We start from the raw sequence: 16,172 nt of genomic DNA, 5'->3' as shown, positions 1-16,172 counted from the left end.
AATCCGAGATAATTGCATACGTTCTCAATCGCATCACTAGTGGTCCTTCATTTTTCATCACAAACGCAACCCCATTCTCTAGCTTTGTGATTGATCATTATTATTTATGTCTTTGTTAAAAGTGATCGATCATTATTCTGTTAATATCTTTGTATTTAAAATGTCTTTTTTTTTTTTTTCAAACGAAGAGGTCAACTCAGTTTTATAATTTAGCAAACAGTATCAAATGACACACTCCTATGAGTCGACAGAAAGAGTCGTCTTTTAGGACATACAGACATCTTATTCTACATACAAATAGAAACCTGCATACCCAAAATACACCTATCTTTTAGAAAATCTAAGCACTATTATTCTAACAAAAATCTATGTACTCAAAAGAAATAAAATAAAGGAACCAACCCAGTACCAGTTTTTGCGACCAAAATAAAATTAACAAACACTATTGCAGGAGGATGCAAGTGCACCATCCGCTCCGTCTTCATCCATCAGAGCCGCCCAAATTGAGAAACTCCAATCAGTCTCAGCTCAGCATGAGACTCATGCAGCCCAATGTCCAGCCCACAGGGAGCTCAACAACCAAAGACGAGCCCAAAAGCCCCAAAAATGGGCAAAAACCCAATATAGGGAACCCTAGCATCCCCCAAGGTCCAATTCCCACGGAGCCCGGTTTGAGACCCAGGCTCACCATCATCGTCAAGCTCCCCGGCAGCTGCCATAGCCACCACCGAAGTAGAAGACCACGCCAAACAGAGACCAGCTCCTGTCACATGATCACTAACCGGAGAAGAGATGCAACGCGCAAACTCGGCCCCAACACCAAGCATGCCAGATCCACCATCTCCGCCTTCGATCGCAACAGTTGCACCGTCTAAGACAGACTTGAGGCCCAGCCAAACCGGAATTCACCAGTCTCCGCCCCTAGCCTCTGGCTTCCAATCCACACCAGGCGCCGTCGGCCAAGCTAGCCTCTGGCTTCCAAGCCACCCCAAAGATCACCAACCACGATCTCAGCCGCGATTGAAAACCTGATGACGCAGAGGAACTCTGCAAAGAAGAAAGCACGGCGGAAGCTGGCCTTGATTTATCCAACTCCGATAAAGATGCTGGAGCAGTACCCCATCGAGGATGAAGCAAGGTGCAGAGACGCCGGCGCGCTCCCTGCATTTAAAATTGATTATCTTAAATGTATGGACTTTAAAGGATCAAATTTTTGGAGAGAAAATTACCTAAAAGGTTCGGGCCTAGATGATTCCAATATATATATTTTTTTTAGGGCAACTGAAGAATAATTCATTGATCTAAAAGCATGAAGGGTACAAGCACCCCTCATATTACAATGCAAGCTCAGTAAAGTACTGAAATCCATAACAGAAATTCTAAAAAATACTAAAATCCTAAAGGAACTGCTGAAAAGAAAATACAGAATAGAAAAAACTCTTTAACCCTACACTGCCCTAGAATGGAACCACTGGTCTGAACATTTTGACGCTTAAGACCCAATTGGTGTATGTCGCAACACTCAACACAGCCACAACAACATTCAAGGAAACATCACAGGATAAAGAGCAGAGGATAGACCACTTCCCAGAAATCCCAAAACCAAGCCCGACCCAAGTGTTGGAGGAAAGGGGAACTAAACCAAATAGGCCCAGTTCACCAGCCTGCATCTCCAACCCAGATCGGTAGAGGCCCAACAGCCCACTACCCAAACCCTTCGCCTCCCACCCCCAGATCAACCTGTTCTGGCCTTGCAGAAGATGCGGCCTCCGCCCATCACCTCTCCGGTGGCCGTCCACGGTCTTCCCCCATCAAGAAAGCCAGAAAAACCCCCATTTGGATCTAACTTCAGACCACCTGCAATCGAAAGAAGAAGACAAGATCCTACGCACGAAGCCTCTGGTGAAGCCCCAATAAGATCTTCACGCCTCCACAAAAACCAGACCGTCGCTACTCACCACCCCCTGCAATTCGATGCCCTCTGATCAACATCACAAAGCACCACCAAACGTGGCCCGTGCCTTCAAACCTAGCACTGGATCGAAATCCCTGCCACTGTCCACGTACCCGAAGAGAACAACACCGTAAGATGTCCTCTGGCAAGCAGGATCGAATCGACGTCGCCGCCCTGTTGCACGAAACCCTAAAGTTTGGTATATTGAGCTCCGTAATTTCAGGAGCTCTTCGGTCAACTGATGTTGCCCAACCTTCCTAGATGATTCCAATTGATAGTGAGAGTGTCTCCTTATAATTGGAGTGAATCCAAATACATAATATCTTTTTTTTTTAGAACCAAATACATAATATTTAATGTACAAATTTGATGCCAACATAAATACGTGAAACAATTTTTTTTTTGGCAATGAAAGTACATTTTCTTTAATAACGTTAATGGATGAAAATTTTGTAGTCAAATACATCCTCAACTATCGTTAGCATTCCTTGTACTTCAAAGAAAAGAGCATACATTCGATTTTTTTTTTTTTTAAAACGTCGAAATAAAACATTCAAGACCATTTCTCGTTATATAATAGGTGGTACTCTTTCCTCGGTTCAGAATTTTTCCCATTGGGTTTTATACGAACAAGGTTTTAATAAGGTCACCTTTAGTTTAGGGTGAGGAGAAGTGAAGACCTTTTTCCACTTCTTCCATTTTCTGGTTATAAGTATGTAATTTCGTGAAAGTTACAGGCAGCGCAGCTAATTAGTAGTGAACGTGATTTTGTTTCCTGACTTTCATATTAGGATGTGGATTGTCTTTTAACTCTCCCGTACTTATATCTTGTAATCGTATCTCACCTTTATTCTCAAAAAAAAAAAAAAGAAGAAGAAGACCATTTCTCGCTATATTAGTATGACAGCCGTGATCATTATGCTAATGCAAGGTGTTTGTTGGAGTCCAAATCATACTACAAAACAAGGTTGATACTACGAATCTATCAAGCTTATAATTGTTCGTATCAAATTTCTGAAAGAACAAAACTTTATTTCTATCACAATGCATAGAGAAGAGAAACCTGCTAAATCGGTGCATCGATCATTAATTAAACTCTCAATGGAATTTAGATAGGTAGGAATTATATTCGTGGATGTCAATTTCGGTGCACAATCTTCGTGTCACCATGCGTACCATTGGGTTCGAATGAGTTGGACGTTCTTAAAATACTAAACTTTGAAGCGGAAAACTTTTGCCTACTCCATCTTTTGAAAACATTGCTCAAAGTGGGAATAATTCTTAGGATAAGGTATTATACAATTATATCTCATTCATTCGAATAAAATGCGAGGATGGATAAAAGGCATGATCGATCATCTGAATCATATTGTAGAACATATCCTCAAGTTTTGGCTTTCCACTGTAACAAAGTTCTTGGACAGAAAGCTAAAAACTGAGACAAACTCGAATGACCCAAGTCACCTAACCTAGCTAGGTCATGAGCATCCAATGAAATCCAATGATATATCATTTCTTGTTTACAACTTTTTTCTTCTGGACTGGTTTACGAATTATTAATTAATAGTGCCTTATAATCCCCTATATACTGATTTGACCCTACTCAAAAAGGCCAGGAAGCCACATTTATTACATTACACATTACATGCAACTTAATTGCTGTAAGATACAATACGTGAATAATTTAAGGGATGCCAAATTGCCAAGGCCCTAATTGGTTGCAGCTGCTGAATCACGCCCGAGCTGTTCATGTTTGAAAATGAATCAATAGTTAGGGTTAGGGTTTCTGCACTGTGTTAACTAAGGTGAGAAGTTTCAAATTCATATACAGGAGATCTTTACCATATTCATAAGTGGGCTCTTGCTGATTAGCATTTGCAGAGCGCGTTTTAGTAGAAATGTTTTCATGAGAAGCTCCAGCAGCTACAGTAGGCTCTCCTCCTGGACGACCTTGAATTAATGCTTCATCATCATCATTGTTGCTATGTTTTTCCCTTTCTTCAAGCTGACAAATTCCATAAACCCAAAATTTCATATACCAGAAGCTATTATCACACATGGCTCAATGACACACACACTAAAGTAAGAGCACCGAACCTCAGATTTTAGCTGCTTATGTATCTCTTCAAGATCATTCTCCTGCCATTTTATTTAAGATAATAATATTAAATGTGGTCAAAATTAGAAAACGAGAGATCTATATGTGAAATTCCATTTCTAATATATTCAGGTGTAGTGGAAATCTTCAACCGATTCTGTATTTACCAAACATGGAGATATGAAATATTTTCCGGTTTTCAAACATCTATCCAAAATGTCTCATTGTACTTATACCATCAGTACTCTTTGAAGAACCATATGCAAAAAAATTTAATTGGCCAAATTTCCAAAAGATAAGAATAAAAATAAAAGAAGAAACAATAGGATATTTAACTTGATTTGGAAAACTAGCTAGCATGCTAGAATATGTTTGCATGTAGTTATGTACTGAGCTGCTGGCTAGAGAATCAGTATTATATCTCATTACAACCAGAGGAAAATTCTATGGTACTTACATATATGTCATACACATGTTTACTAATATGAGTACAAATTTGTTGGCATTGTGGTAATAAGAGTCATTGTTTGTGTAATTTTAGTTCTATCAAAGGTAACTACTCCACCCATGATATTTCTACAAGTTTATGAACAAATTGTTGTCAATGTGGTAACTTGGTTCAATTATATATAAATCGTGTAAAACAAATGTGGTAATTTTGTTGTCAATGTGGTAAATTTGGTTCAATTAGATTGTAATTTTGGTTCAACTATATGTAAAATGAGTATATAATAAACATCCTAGTATCATTGACAACCCCACAACTTAGGCTTGGTCATTTTGTATAAAGCTCGATCATGGAAATTATAGATGGAATGTCTCCTACCAATATGTGTGTGTGTGTGTAAGTATAGCAAGACATATACTGTTGATTAAATTTATTGATAATATATGGTAATGATATTAACATTTACCTTTCTGCGTAGTGCTTCTAATTGATCTAACATCATCTGCATCTGCATATATAAACCAGGAAATGTCTGCTGATCATATATATATATATTTATGTGTGTCGTGCTGTCATGGTTTAATTACCATTGAAACAATAATACTACAGTGAAATCTGTTCATGATATTCTTACAGCTTAATTTCCCTAATATCCCACCGCTAAAGATAACTAACAACCTAACAACGTGGTGAACAAGAGGCGAAACAAGGCGAAACAAATTCATATATTGTGGCACTTGCCTTTCCCTCCATGAAATGTAAAAGCAATTGAGCAAGTTGCTTATTGTTTCTTTTATTCTGGAAACTGTTGATTTTTGCTCACGGTTGCTTTTGCTAGTGATCATTCTACTGCACAAAGCTATTTATATCTGTACATGGACTTTCACATAGCATGAAAATCAATGTCATTGCCTTCAAATTAAAAGAATTGAAAAGCAATATTCCAAACTGTCCAAGTTGCCTCCATCTCCCCTGTACTAATCTAGGTCTTAATCTATTCAACATGTACTGATCACAGATAGTTCCTCCTTTCTTATCTCCATTTGGCCAGCTAGCCAAATAAGACTCCGACCAATTATATAATGTAAATTAGCTAGACATTTTTAGCAATTCAACATGTCAAGCATAGATCACTTTATGTGCACATATGTAAAATATATACATATACATGCTATAGTAATGTTAATACCTTCCTTTGTCTAGCTTGTGAAAGAGTTCTGTCAAGCTGTTTCTCAAGATTTTCCAATTCTTTCAGACGAAGTTTTTCAAGATCTTCTCCAAGAAAATGCCTAAACATGTTCAACCAAAAAATTGATTAGTATACTAAAAGAGGCAAAGAGCTATATTTGCATCATTGATTACCAAACTGAAACATCAATGTATGGTATTCACACACACCTTTGCGAACGCTGAAGAGATTCATATTTGACTTTCAATTTTGAGACTTCTTGATATAAGTTCTGCACAATGAAATGTTTTATGAAATTTTGAATAACAATTCTCACAGTTAATAACAACGTACTGGAATACAAATGAATTAGAGCATAGCCAAATTCGCAGCTATTTTTGGGACAAATTTCAAGTGATTTAGCAATCAAAGCTCAACTAATTATCATCGATGTATTAGTTACTACGGATTATAGCCAATCAATTCGATCATTTTCAGCACACTTTAACCATAGATTCCCATGATTTTTGCTGCATCATCCTGCTCCGTCATCATTTCTTTCATGATTCAGCTGCTATAGATCCACTAGCATACCTCTCTAACTCTCACTCAATCATGGAAAACTAAAGATCCATATATATGACGGTCCAAGGTAGAATATTGTTGCTGTACATACTATACTAATTTGAATAGCCATATATATAACTGATATCTAGATTAACAAGTAGATTAAAAAATTGCATTAGGATTTTGAGAGAGATAACTATTCAACAACCTGTGTTTCATTCTCAGCAACATTGTCTTGTGAGGAATAGCAGCTTTGTTGGTACCGGTTGAGAATTTCGTTTACACTAGCAAAAGGATGACAGCCGGTCAATCTTAATCCGTATTGTTGACACTTAAAAGTTGATGAATAGAGAGACTAGAGTGAGAGAAGAGAAAGGAAACTAAGAATTGCGCCCACACACACACACACACATATATATATATATATCCATTAATCAATTGTATATCTTAATTCATCAATAAGGAGAAGAAGAAAAAACAATGTTAAAATACGAAGTTAATATAAACATATATGACAGCTTCATAGCTCCATCCTTCTTTACAAGTGTTACTGTAATATATAGGTACAGCAGTTGAGTCATATGAAAGATGAAATTACAGATCACAAAAATCCTAATATATGTATAGCAAATAACACACACACACCCCCCCGGTCCCCATTTAGGGATGACAATAATCCCCATCGGGTAGGGTACCCACCGGGTATTCAACCCTAACAGAGAGAAATTCAGGGGTCATCGGGTAACAGAGATGGGGATCCTCAGTATTCTAATTATGAAATCAAATGCAAAATTCAAATACTGGGGATCCCTATACCCACCTGATAGGAGCATAATTATGCGATATTAATAACATTAACCTCTATACTTTCTTTGTTAGTTAGTGTATTTTCTTGTTATTTACGTGGTTTACTTGTTTTATAGGTTTTTTGAGCAAAGAATGAGAAAAGAAGTAAAAGAGGGATTGAAAGGCAAAATCGGCAAATCTGCCTGTGCAGATCAGTCAAGTTCGACAGATCACTGAGACCAGCTCACAATGATCCAGAGGATGATCTTTATATTGATGGAAAGCTTCAGATGTCTAGTTTCCAGTTCTTTTTACGGCTTGTCAATACCATTTTTCTAGAAGAAGTTATGACCGATTTAGTACAAGAAGGTCAGGCTGCGCGTGAATCTGAGGTTGAACGGGAATTTATGTTTTGAAGCCCAAATCACACCGAAAAGCCCGAGGACGAGTTTTTGCATCATATTCTGACTTAATTGGCATGATATGAATGGTTGGAATAAGTCATCAAGTTCAAGAGCCAATAGGAGAACTCCACCTAAGCACGTGAGCCCTAATTCTTTTAGGTTTTGGATTTCCTACACAATAGAAAGATGAAGGCAACCTCTAAGTATATAAAAGGAGAAAAATCTGCAGCAGTGCTTGGCTTCTCTTCCCGGCTCCCCGCCCTCTCTCTCTACTGCAACTTCTTATTTTTCTCTTTAGCTTGTTTTTGTTTTTCTTTCTATGAGAAACTAACTCTTTTGTTAGGGGTTGTTGAAGCCCCAAATCATGATTGTAAACTTATTATGACTTTCAATTAGTTTTGTTTATCTATTGGATGAGAATCTAATTTCTATCTTCACATTGATGATTCCTTTGCATGTTTTCTTTGGTGCGCAACTTAGATTGCATGTTTAGGATTCTATTGCTAAGAATGATCATTGCCTGTGCCTTGTTTCGAGGGTTCCGTTGAGAGTTCTAGAGTAGTAAATCGTCTATAAGGCGAGTGATTAGGTTCCTAGGTTAATTGAGACGCGTCGTACTCATGATGCCTTGTGATGTCTCGTTTTTCTTAATCTTAATGATTTCTATGTGTTAAATCTAGAGTTGCGTCAACCTAGGTTGCATTTTAGAAAATAGGTTAGGTGTAGAGCGTCTCTCACCTAGCATACAAGTAAGGAAGAACAATAGGTTAATTCAGGCGTTGGGTTAACTTGAGCATCTTCATCCATAGATAAATGAAATTAGGTTGAACATGATTAGTATACTTGATTGATTGGTGGTGGATGCAATTCCTCTAACTTGTTTTATCTTTGATTTTCAAAACCCTAAATCAAGTCTTTTTATTTTCGGAGTCGTTCAGTGTTTCGTTTTTATTTAATTAGTTCGTCAACCAAAACATCTTCAAAAATTATCAAACTTTGTCAGTAGTTAGTTTATCATGTCTAGAGTCTGTCTGTAAATTTTCGTGACATTTAGAATAGTTTAGAGTCGTCTGCCAGTCAGATCTTTATAACTGGACAGTTTAGGTTTATTTTGTTTTGAGTCTTTAGATTAGTGATTAGACCACAATCTCTTGCGGGAACGATCCCTACTTACCTATACTATTTTCGACATTCTTGTAGGGTTAAATTATAGACATTTTTGTGCATCTATTTAGGTGTATAGAAATAGCCTATCAATTTTTGGCGCCGGTCGCCGGGGATTGTTGTTTCTAATTGCTAGTCTATTTTTTTTGGTTTATTTTTGTTCTTGATCTGTATCTATTCTAACTTTCTTTTCTTTTTATTTTTGTTTTCCAATGTGGCATCCTTCATACGAGCTGTGTTCCATATGCTCCTTGGTTGGTCATTCAACGGAGACATGTCCAAACATGCAATATCAAGCTTACTTCGATCAAAACAACATGTTTGGAGGATATCAAGCAAACCAAGGGCATTGGAATGATCAATATGTGCCTGCGTACAATCCGGCATGGGATAATCATCCCTACTTTGCGTGGAATGGCTATCTAAACTCCCAACAAGAATCCTTCAATGCGTTTGATGCTTCTTCGTCTTCATACCATGATCATCAGTCACCAACACCTGAAGGTAACTCTCTTGAAGATTTGGTTGCTTCTATGACTAATACTGCTTCTTCTTGCATACAGAGCATGAAATCTTATACACAAAATATTGAAGAATCTGTTGAGAAGATTGGGCAATATGTGGAGATAATTTTGGATTGCTTGAATCAAGAGTCAAGAGAGCCAGAACCAATTCAAGAGCTTTCCACAATTGAGGAGGATGATTGGCCGGCAGTTAATGAGATTTGGGAGAGCGCATTACCTCAAGAGAACTCTCTTACACCTATGACAACTCTATGGGAGCCCCCTACACCAGCCACTGTGTTTCTTCAATCTCATGATACATTATGTGACTCATTCTTAGATGAGGATGACGACTACACCGTCCACCACTTGACCGAACTTGAAGCGTTGGAGGAGGAAGATCCCTTTGATGATGAGGGGTTTTATAATGAAGAAAGTAAGGAGGAGCTTTATGACAATGAGTTCAATGTGCCGGAAGCAATCACAATACCTCATGAAGATCAAGAGTGTTTCAATGATGATATGGGTGATTTTATAGAAGAGGATACCATCAAATCACATATCATCGGGCCTCTATCTCTAGCACACTGTGCACCACCTGATTTTCCCTTGCCATATTCGAGCTCTACAAATGTTTCTTCCATCCAAGAAATCATTGATTTTGTTGATCATGTGGAGATGGTCATTTGCGAGAATTTGACATCTGATAAGGAGATCCTTCTATCCATGCTTGGTGGATCTCATAGGAGATGGAGACAATGGAAGAAGAGAAAGAAAAAGAGGATCATCCAATCGCATGTTTCCATTACTCCCAAGCTACCCAAGTTGTTATCAAGAGATCATGAAACTTCACTTAAAAGGGTTAAACATTTGAGGGATCCAAGACCAAAACCTCCTGATTACTCTTGATGGAGAGTAGGTCTGTCAGGCTGAGGACGTTAAACCAAGCGCTACTTGGGAGGCAACCCAATGATGGAGGAGTTGGAAGTAGCACGGATTGTTCGCCAAACAGATTTGATCTCTCTATCTCTTCCCTTTTATTTATGTTCTTTGATTATATTTGCTTTATTGTGTCTTTTTGTTGTGTTTAATCTTTTTCTTTATGCTTGGTTTGTTCATTGTTGTACTTCATAGTCAAACATTGAGGGCAATGTTTAGATCAAGTGTGGGGGGAAGGTTAAACATTTTGTTGTTTTGCTTAGAGTTTTTGTTTTAGGAGTTTTGGCTTTAATTTCATGTTTTTTTTCGAAATCCACCGACCAGTCGGCGAAGTCTGCCGACCGGTCGTTGTTTGTCTATTTCAGGGTCAGAAGCTCACCGACCAGTCGGCGAAATCCGCCGACCGGTCGTCAGAAAAAAAAAAAACAAAAAAAAAAAAAAAAACTGAAAAATCAACCAAGAAAAAAATATTTTTAGGTTTTGTTTTTGTTTTGTTGAGTCTTTAGGAGTCTTCCAACAATATGATGAGCATGAACTATCGATTTGAATTATATGGTTACAAGATTATTGCAAGCATGATTTTGGATTCATAATCTTAAATAATTGCTAATAGACTTTTATGATTATTATGCTTGATTTATGGTGCAATAGATGGTTAGGGCTTATGTGATAACTGAAAATTTGATGGAAGCATGCTAGAACAAGTTAAACTTGATTTAGTCCCTTGTGAGTTATTGAGCCTTTATATGTGCTATTTCTTTTCTGAGTGCTTAGTATAGATCATCTTATTTTCTTGACGAGGATTTTGCTTGATCTCATCTTTTATTCACCTTGGTTGAGACTCGGATTTGACATGCATATTTATATAAGGACAAATGCTAGAACTTGCCCCAAAGCCTCTTGAAGCGTATGGTTGAATTGCATGATGGGAAGGGATGAAGGTACTAGGATTAATTACCACCAAAGCCAAACTAACCGGTGTCCCTTTATGCACACAAGTTGTGCAACCCCTAGTTAACCCCTTTGAGCCTACATTTAGCCTTTTCTTTCATCACCCACATAATCCTTAAACCTTGAGCCTAGTGTAGTTTTTCCTTTACCCTTATTCTTAAGATTTAGTGGAGCTATATTCATGAGATATTTACGTTCAAGGTGATTGTTGTACAAAACAAGTGTGGGGGAATCAAATTCATGATCCAAAGAAAAAAATAATTATTGCCGTGAAAAAAAAAAGAAAGAAGAAAAGAAAAGAAAGAAGAAAAAGAAAAAAAAAAGAATTATTCGGCATTGAAAGAAAAAAATAATACAAAGTTTGGATCTGATTCTCTGTGTGAAAAAGGAGATTGATTAGAAGTGAAGGCCCAACATGATGAATTTGGCCTTTGTCCTACTTCACGAATGTTGTAGACGTTATACCTTGAGAACTTTAAAGATTTTTCATCTCTTACTTCATTACTCGCTCCACTAGGTTTTTAGAATCTTTGTTATTTCCTATCCTTTCTTTCATTAAACCTCAACCCTTGGCCCTATTACAACCTTGAATAAAGACCTTCTGATCTTTGAAGTTGTGCATTCGATTTGTGGAGACTTGTGCAGAAGGGTGAGCATATGATGTCACTGGCCTTCATCCGAGTTTTGGCATTCCAATCGTGGGATCATAATGAAAAAATATCAGAAAAAGCTTTTCTTTCTTGTTATCATATGTGAGCTATTTGTTTGCCTTATTACATCATTCCTCTCACATATAACTTGAGTGAATAGTTATGCTTAGGCATCAAGTCAGAAAATCATGAGAGAAAAGAAATTGAGAGCATCCTTGTGAGAAATTAAGTTGAAGCTTGTTTGAAACATGAAGATGTTGAGTTTTCTTTTGTTGCATCGGTTTGGATTATCTCTGCATTATATTTTGAGCATGATGGTTATCAAAGTAAATTAGCTCTTAAGTCTGATTATGAGTTTGATTTCATGACTGCTTGAATCTTGTTGACCATAGTTGTGGGCATTATAAGTTCTCTAAGAAGTTTGGAAGACGTTAGGTCTGTGTCTTTTGTTCTAGTGTCTAGTTGTTTGCTAGGGACTAGCAAAGCTTAAGTGTGGGGGTATTTGATAGGAGCATAATTATGCGATATTAATAACATTAACCTCTATACTTTCTTTGTTAGTTAGTGTATTTTCTTGTTATTTACGTGGTTTACTTGTTTTATAGGTTTTTTGAGCAAAGAATGAGAAAAGAAGTAAAAGAGGGATTGAAAGGCAAAATCGGCAAATCTGCCTGTGCAGATCAGTCAAGTTCGACAGATCACTGAGACCAGCTCACAATGATCCAGAGGATGATCTTTATATTGATGGAAAGCTTCAGATGTCTAGTTTCCAGTTCTTTTTACGGCTTGTCAATACCATTTTTCTAGAAGAAGTTATGACCGATTTAGTACAAGAAGGTCAGGCTGCGCGTGAATCTGAGGTTGAACGGGAATTTATGTTTTGAAGCCCAAATCACACCGAAAAGCCCGAGGACGAGTTTTTGCATCATATTCTGACTTAATTGGCATGATATGAATGGTTGGAATAAGTCATCAAGTTCAAGAGCCAATAGGAGAACTCCACCTAAGCACGTGAGCCCTAATTCTTTTAGGTTTTGGATTTCCTACACAATAGAAAGATGAAGGCAACCTCTAAGTATATAAAAGGAGAAAAATCTGCAGCAGCGCTTGGCTTCTCTTCCCGGCTCCCCGCCCTCTCTCTCTACTGCAACTTCTTATTTTTCTCTTTAGCTTGTTTTTGTTTTTCTTTCTATGAGAAACTAACTCTTTTGTTAGGGGTTGTTGAAGCCCCAAATCATGATTGTAAACTTATTATGACTTTCAATTAGTTTTGTTTATCTATTGGATGAGAATCTAATTTCTATCTTCACATTGATGATTCCTTTGCATGTTTTCTTTGGTGCGCAACTTAGATTGCATGTTTAGGATTCTATTGCTAAGAATGATCATTGCCTGTGCCTTGTTTCGAGGGTTCCGTTGAGAGTTCTAGAGTAGTAAATCGTCTATAAGGCGAGTGATTAGGTTCCTAGGTTAATTGAGACGCGTCGTACTCATGATGCCTTGTGATGTCTCGTTTTTCTTAATCTTAATGATTTCTATGTGTTAAATCTAGAGTTGCGTCAACCTAGGTTGCATTTTAGAAAATAGGTTAGGTGTAGAGCGTCTCTCACCTAGCATACAAGTAAGGAAGAACAATAGGTTAATTCAGGCGTTGGGTTAACTTGAGCATCTTCATCCATAGATAAATGAAATTAGGTTGAACATGATTAGTATACTTGATTGATTGGTGGTGGATGCAATTCCTCTAACTTGTTTTATCTTTGATTTTCAAAACCCTAAATCAAGTCTTTTTATTTTCGGAGTCGTTCAGTGTTTCGTTTTTATTTAATTAGTTCGTCAACCAAAACATCTTCAAAAATTATCAAACTTTGTCAGTAGTTAGTTTATCATGTCTAGAGTCTGTCTGTAAATTTTCGTGACATTTAGAATAGTTTAGAGTCGTCTGCCAGTCAGATCTTTATAACTGGACAGTTTAGGTTTATTTTGTTTTGAGTCTTTAGATTAGTGATTAGACCACAATCTCTTGCGGGAACGATCCCTACTTACCTATACTATTTTCGACATTCTTGTAGGGTTAAATTATAGACATTTTTGTGCATCTATTTAGGTGTATAGAAATAGCCTATCACCACCCAATAAGAATTATCTGAAATATATATATATATATATATATATTATTTATTATATATATTTTTGATATTATTTATAAATAAATATTTATGTAAATTTCAACTTTTTGTCAATATTTAAATTCTGTCAATATATTTTTGATATTATTCATTTCACCTTGTTGGAGTAAATGAGCAAGTTGTTAGATTACACTAAGCAGTTGATTGTGAAATTTTTTTTGTCGAATGCAGACTTTTATTGTTATTTTCTAAGCGAGACTTGTATTTGTTTTTTGTTTGATTGAAATAAATAATTTATTTTATTTGGTGTTTGATTTTAACTACATACTTTACAATCCATAATTATCTGTATGAATTTTTATATAATAGATAAGTAATATTGTTAACGGTGATTGTGGCGGGGAAAATTTTACAATGTGTTAACGTATGACATGCATACAATTGCCTTAAAAATGGTAAAATGAGTCCTCAAAATAGTAATATTAGTCCTCAAAGTGGTAACATGAGTCCTTAAAGTGGTAAATTTTCTTAGTTTACCGTATGAGTCCTCAAAATAGTAATATTAGTCCTCAAAGTGGTAACACGAGTCCTTAAAGTGGTAAAAATAGTTGATGTATGAGAAATGTTAACATACCATAGTTTTACCCTTAGGACAGATAAAGAGATGGGGAATGAAGTCGGATATGGAGATGGTAATTTAATCATCTTCCTCCCCATTGCCATCCCTATCCCCATTCCATGCCCAATATTTAGTTTGTCAAATCATCTAACGTGCGAGTTGTACTATTTATGTATTTATACAGGATTAACGTAGAGAAAACTAATTAAGTATATATATTGCATTAAACTCCTTTGATCTAATTTAAAATCCCTCGTTAAACCTTAATTAACCACTCTTCGATTTGATTGTTCTTGTTTATAGTAATAAAGGAAATCTACAATGAAATATCTCAGATATATAACTGAGATTCATATACAGCAGTCTACAATTCTACAGAAACAGAAAACTGGACATAGAAGATTCATGGCAAATTCTTTTGTGTATGTATATAGTTTTTCTTATAATAAGAAGGATCTGAAAGGAACTTAATCAAAGAAAAAAAAGTAAATTCTGAAGGAAAATAAAACTGAATATCGAGTTGAGTTTATCGATGAAAATTAATTGGGAGACCTATATATGTACTTTTCTGATCATAAAATGATGGTGAATGATAGAGATAGAGAGAGGGGTCAAAAACCCAGAAGTCATTCAAACCAAAGCTGCAGATAGATAATAAAGAGAGACAGAAACCCTAGCTAATTCTAAAGCCACGTACGGACGTACACACCATATATATCATCATTCAAAGGAAGAAAAAGCAATCCAGAAAATCTATAACAATTAAAAATAAAAGAAGAAGATGATCAGATATATATACTCGTTGGTGCTGGCAAAGTCGAAGACCTTGCCGCGGCTGCAGGAGACTATAAGGGCAACTTGGGCATCGCAGAGCACAGAGATCTCCTGAGCTTTCTTGAACAGACCGAGCCGTCGTTTCGAAAAGGTCACTTGCCGGTTTATCTTATTCTCGATTTTCTTCAATTCCACTTTCCCTCTCCCCATCTCTCTCTGACTCTCTGTTTATTTTTCTTGCTCTCTTTCTCAGTTAGTTTTCAGTTCTCACACCCTCAGTCAACATCAGTTCTCCACTGTAGAATTTGGGGTTGTGTCTCTGACTCTGTATCGTGCTTGTAATAATGGTACTTTAATCCAAATTTTAAGCAACACGTGTCGGCCGGAGTACAGCGGCTACGGCCACTTTCAAACTTTTAAGCATAAACAGTGACGAGAGTGGGGTTGTTTGCCGAAGAAAACGAATCAGATGTGGCTCGAGCCCAGGGGAAGCGAGTGGTTTTTGAATCTTTTTCTGTCGAGTCAAAGATTTTGAGTGCCTGATTAAGGAGAAAGCGAGTAGGGACTCGACACATATCCGGGCTCCAAGGGAATTGACTGCACCGGATACTGTTTTTCTTTCTTTTTCGAATGACCAATTGGCAGTCCATAAATAAAGCGATGGGACGGTTTTGTAATTTAAATTTTTTTTAAATATACTCTGTTTTTTTTTTTTTTAATAGCAGAGGAAGTTCCCGCTAATTAATATCATTATTACTCCATCCTCAAAAAAAAAAAAAAACTCAAAAATGGACAGTACAATAAGGGGAACGGATAGCTTAAACCTCGTGTGACATTACAACCGTCTTCAATAAGAACATCTATAATGATCTCAGGTGTATCATTAACACAAAAATCATCAACAGAAGAACTATTAGCAAGGTGAGCAAGCATATTTGCTGCACCATTTACTTCCTGAAAGACACGCCTAAGAGAAACAAAGCTAAGAGACGTTAAATAATGACAACAGTCTTGCAAT

The 16,172-nt window shown here is 36.8% G+C and overlaps 1 protein-coding gene across 1 annotated transcript; it reads right to left on the bottom strand.

Annotated features, from left to right (window-relative positions):
- Window positions 1-3,573: 3,573 nt before the first annotated feature.
- Window positions 3,574-15,403, bottom strand: LOC112168987 (agamous-like MADS-box protein MADS3). The gene is made up of 8 exons (XM_040512373.1): window positions 15,180-15,403; window positions 6,444-6,519; window positions 5,899-5,960; window positions 5,690-5,789; window positions 4,967-5,008; window positions 4,052-4,093; window positions 3,797-3,959; window positions 3,574-3,697 (listed from the first exon to the last, which is right to left on the bottom strand). The coding sequence occupies exons 1-8, from the start codon at window positions 15,362-15,364 to the stop codon at window positions 3,687-3,689; spliced, it is 681 nt and encodes a 226-aa protein (XP_040368307.1). The 5' UTR covers window positions 15,365-15,403; the 3' UTR covers window positions 3,574-3,686.
- Window positions 15,404-16,172: the final 769 nt, after the last annotated feature.

This window comes from Rosa chinensis, chromosome 1, assembly GCF_002994745.2.
Source record: "Rosa chinensis cultivar Old Blush chromosome 1, RchiOBHm-V2, whole genome shotgun sequence".
NCBI classification, from domain to species: domain Eukaryota; kingdom Viridiplantae; phylum Streptophyta; class Magnoliopsida; order Rosales; family Rosaceae; genus Rosa; species Rosa chinensis.
Note: the sequence above shows the minus strand (reverse complement) of the source record. Positions and strands in the feature narration are given on the sequence as shown.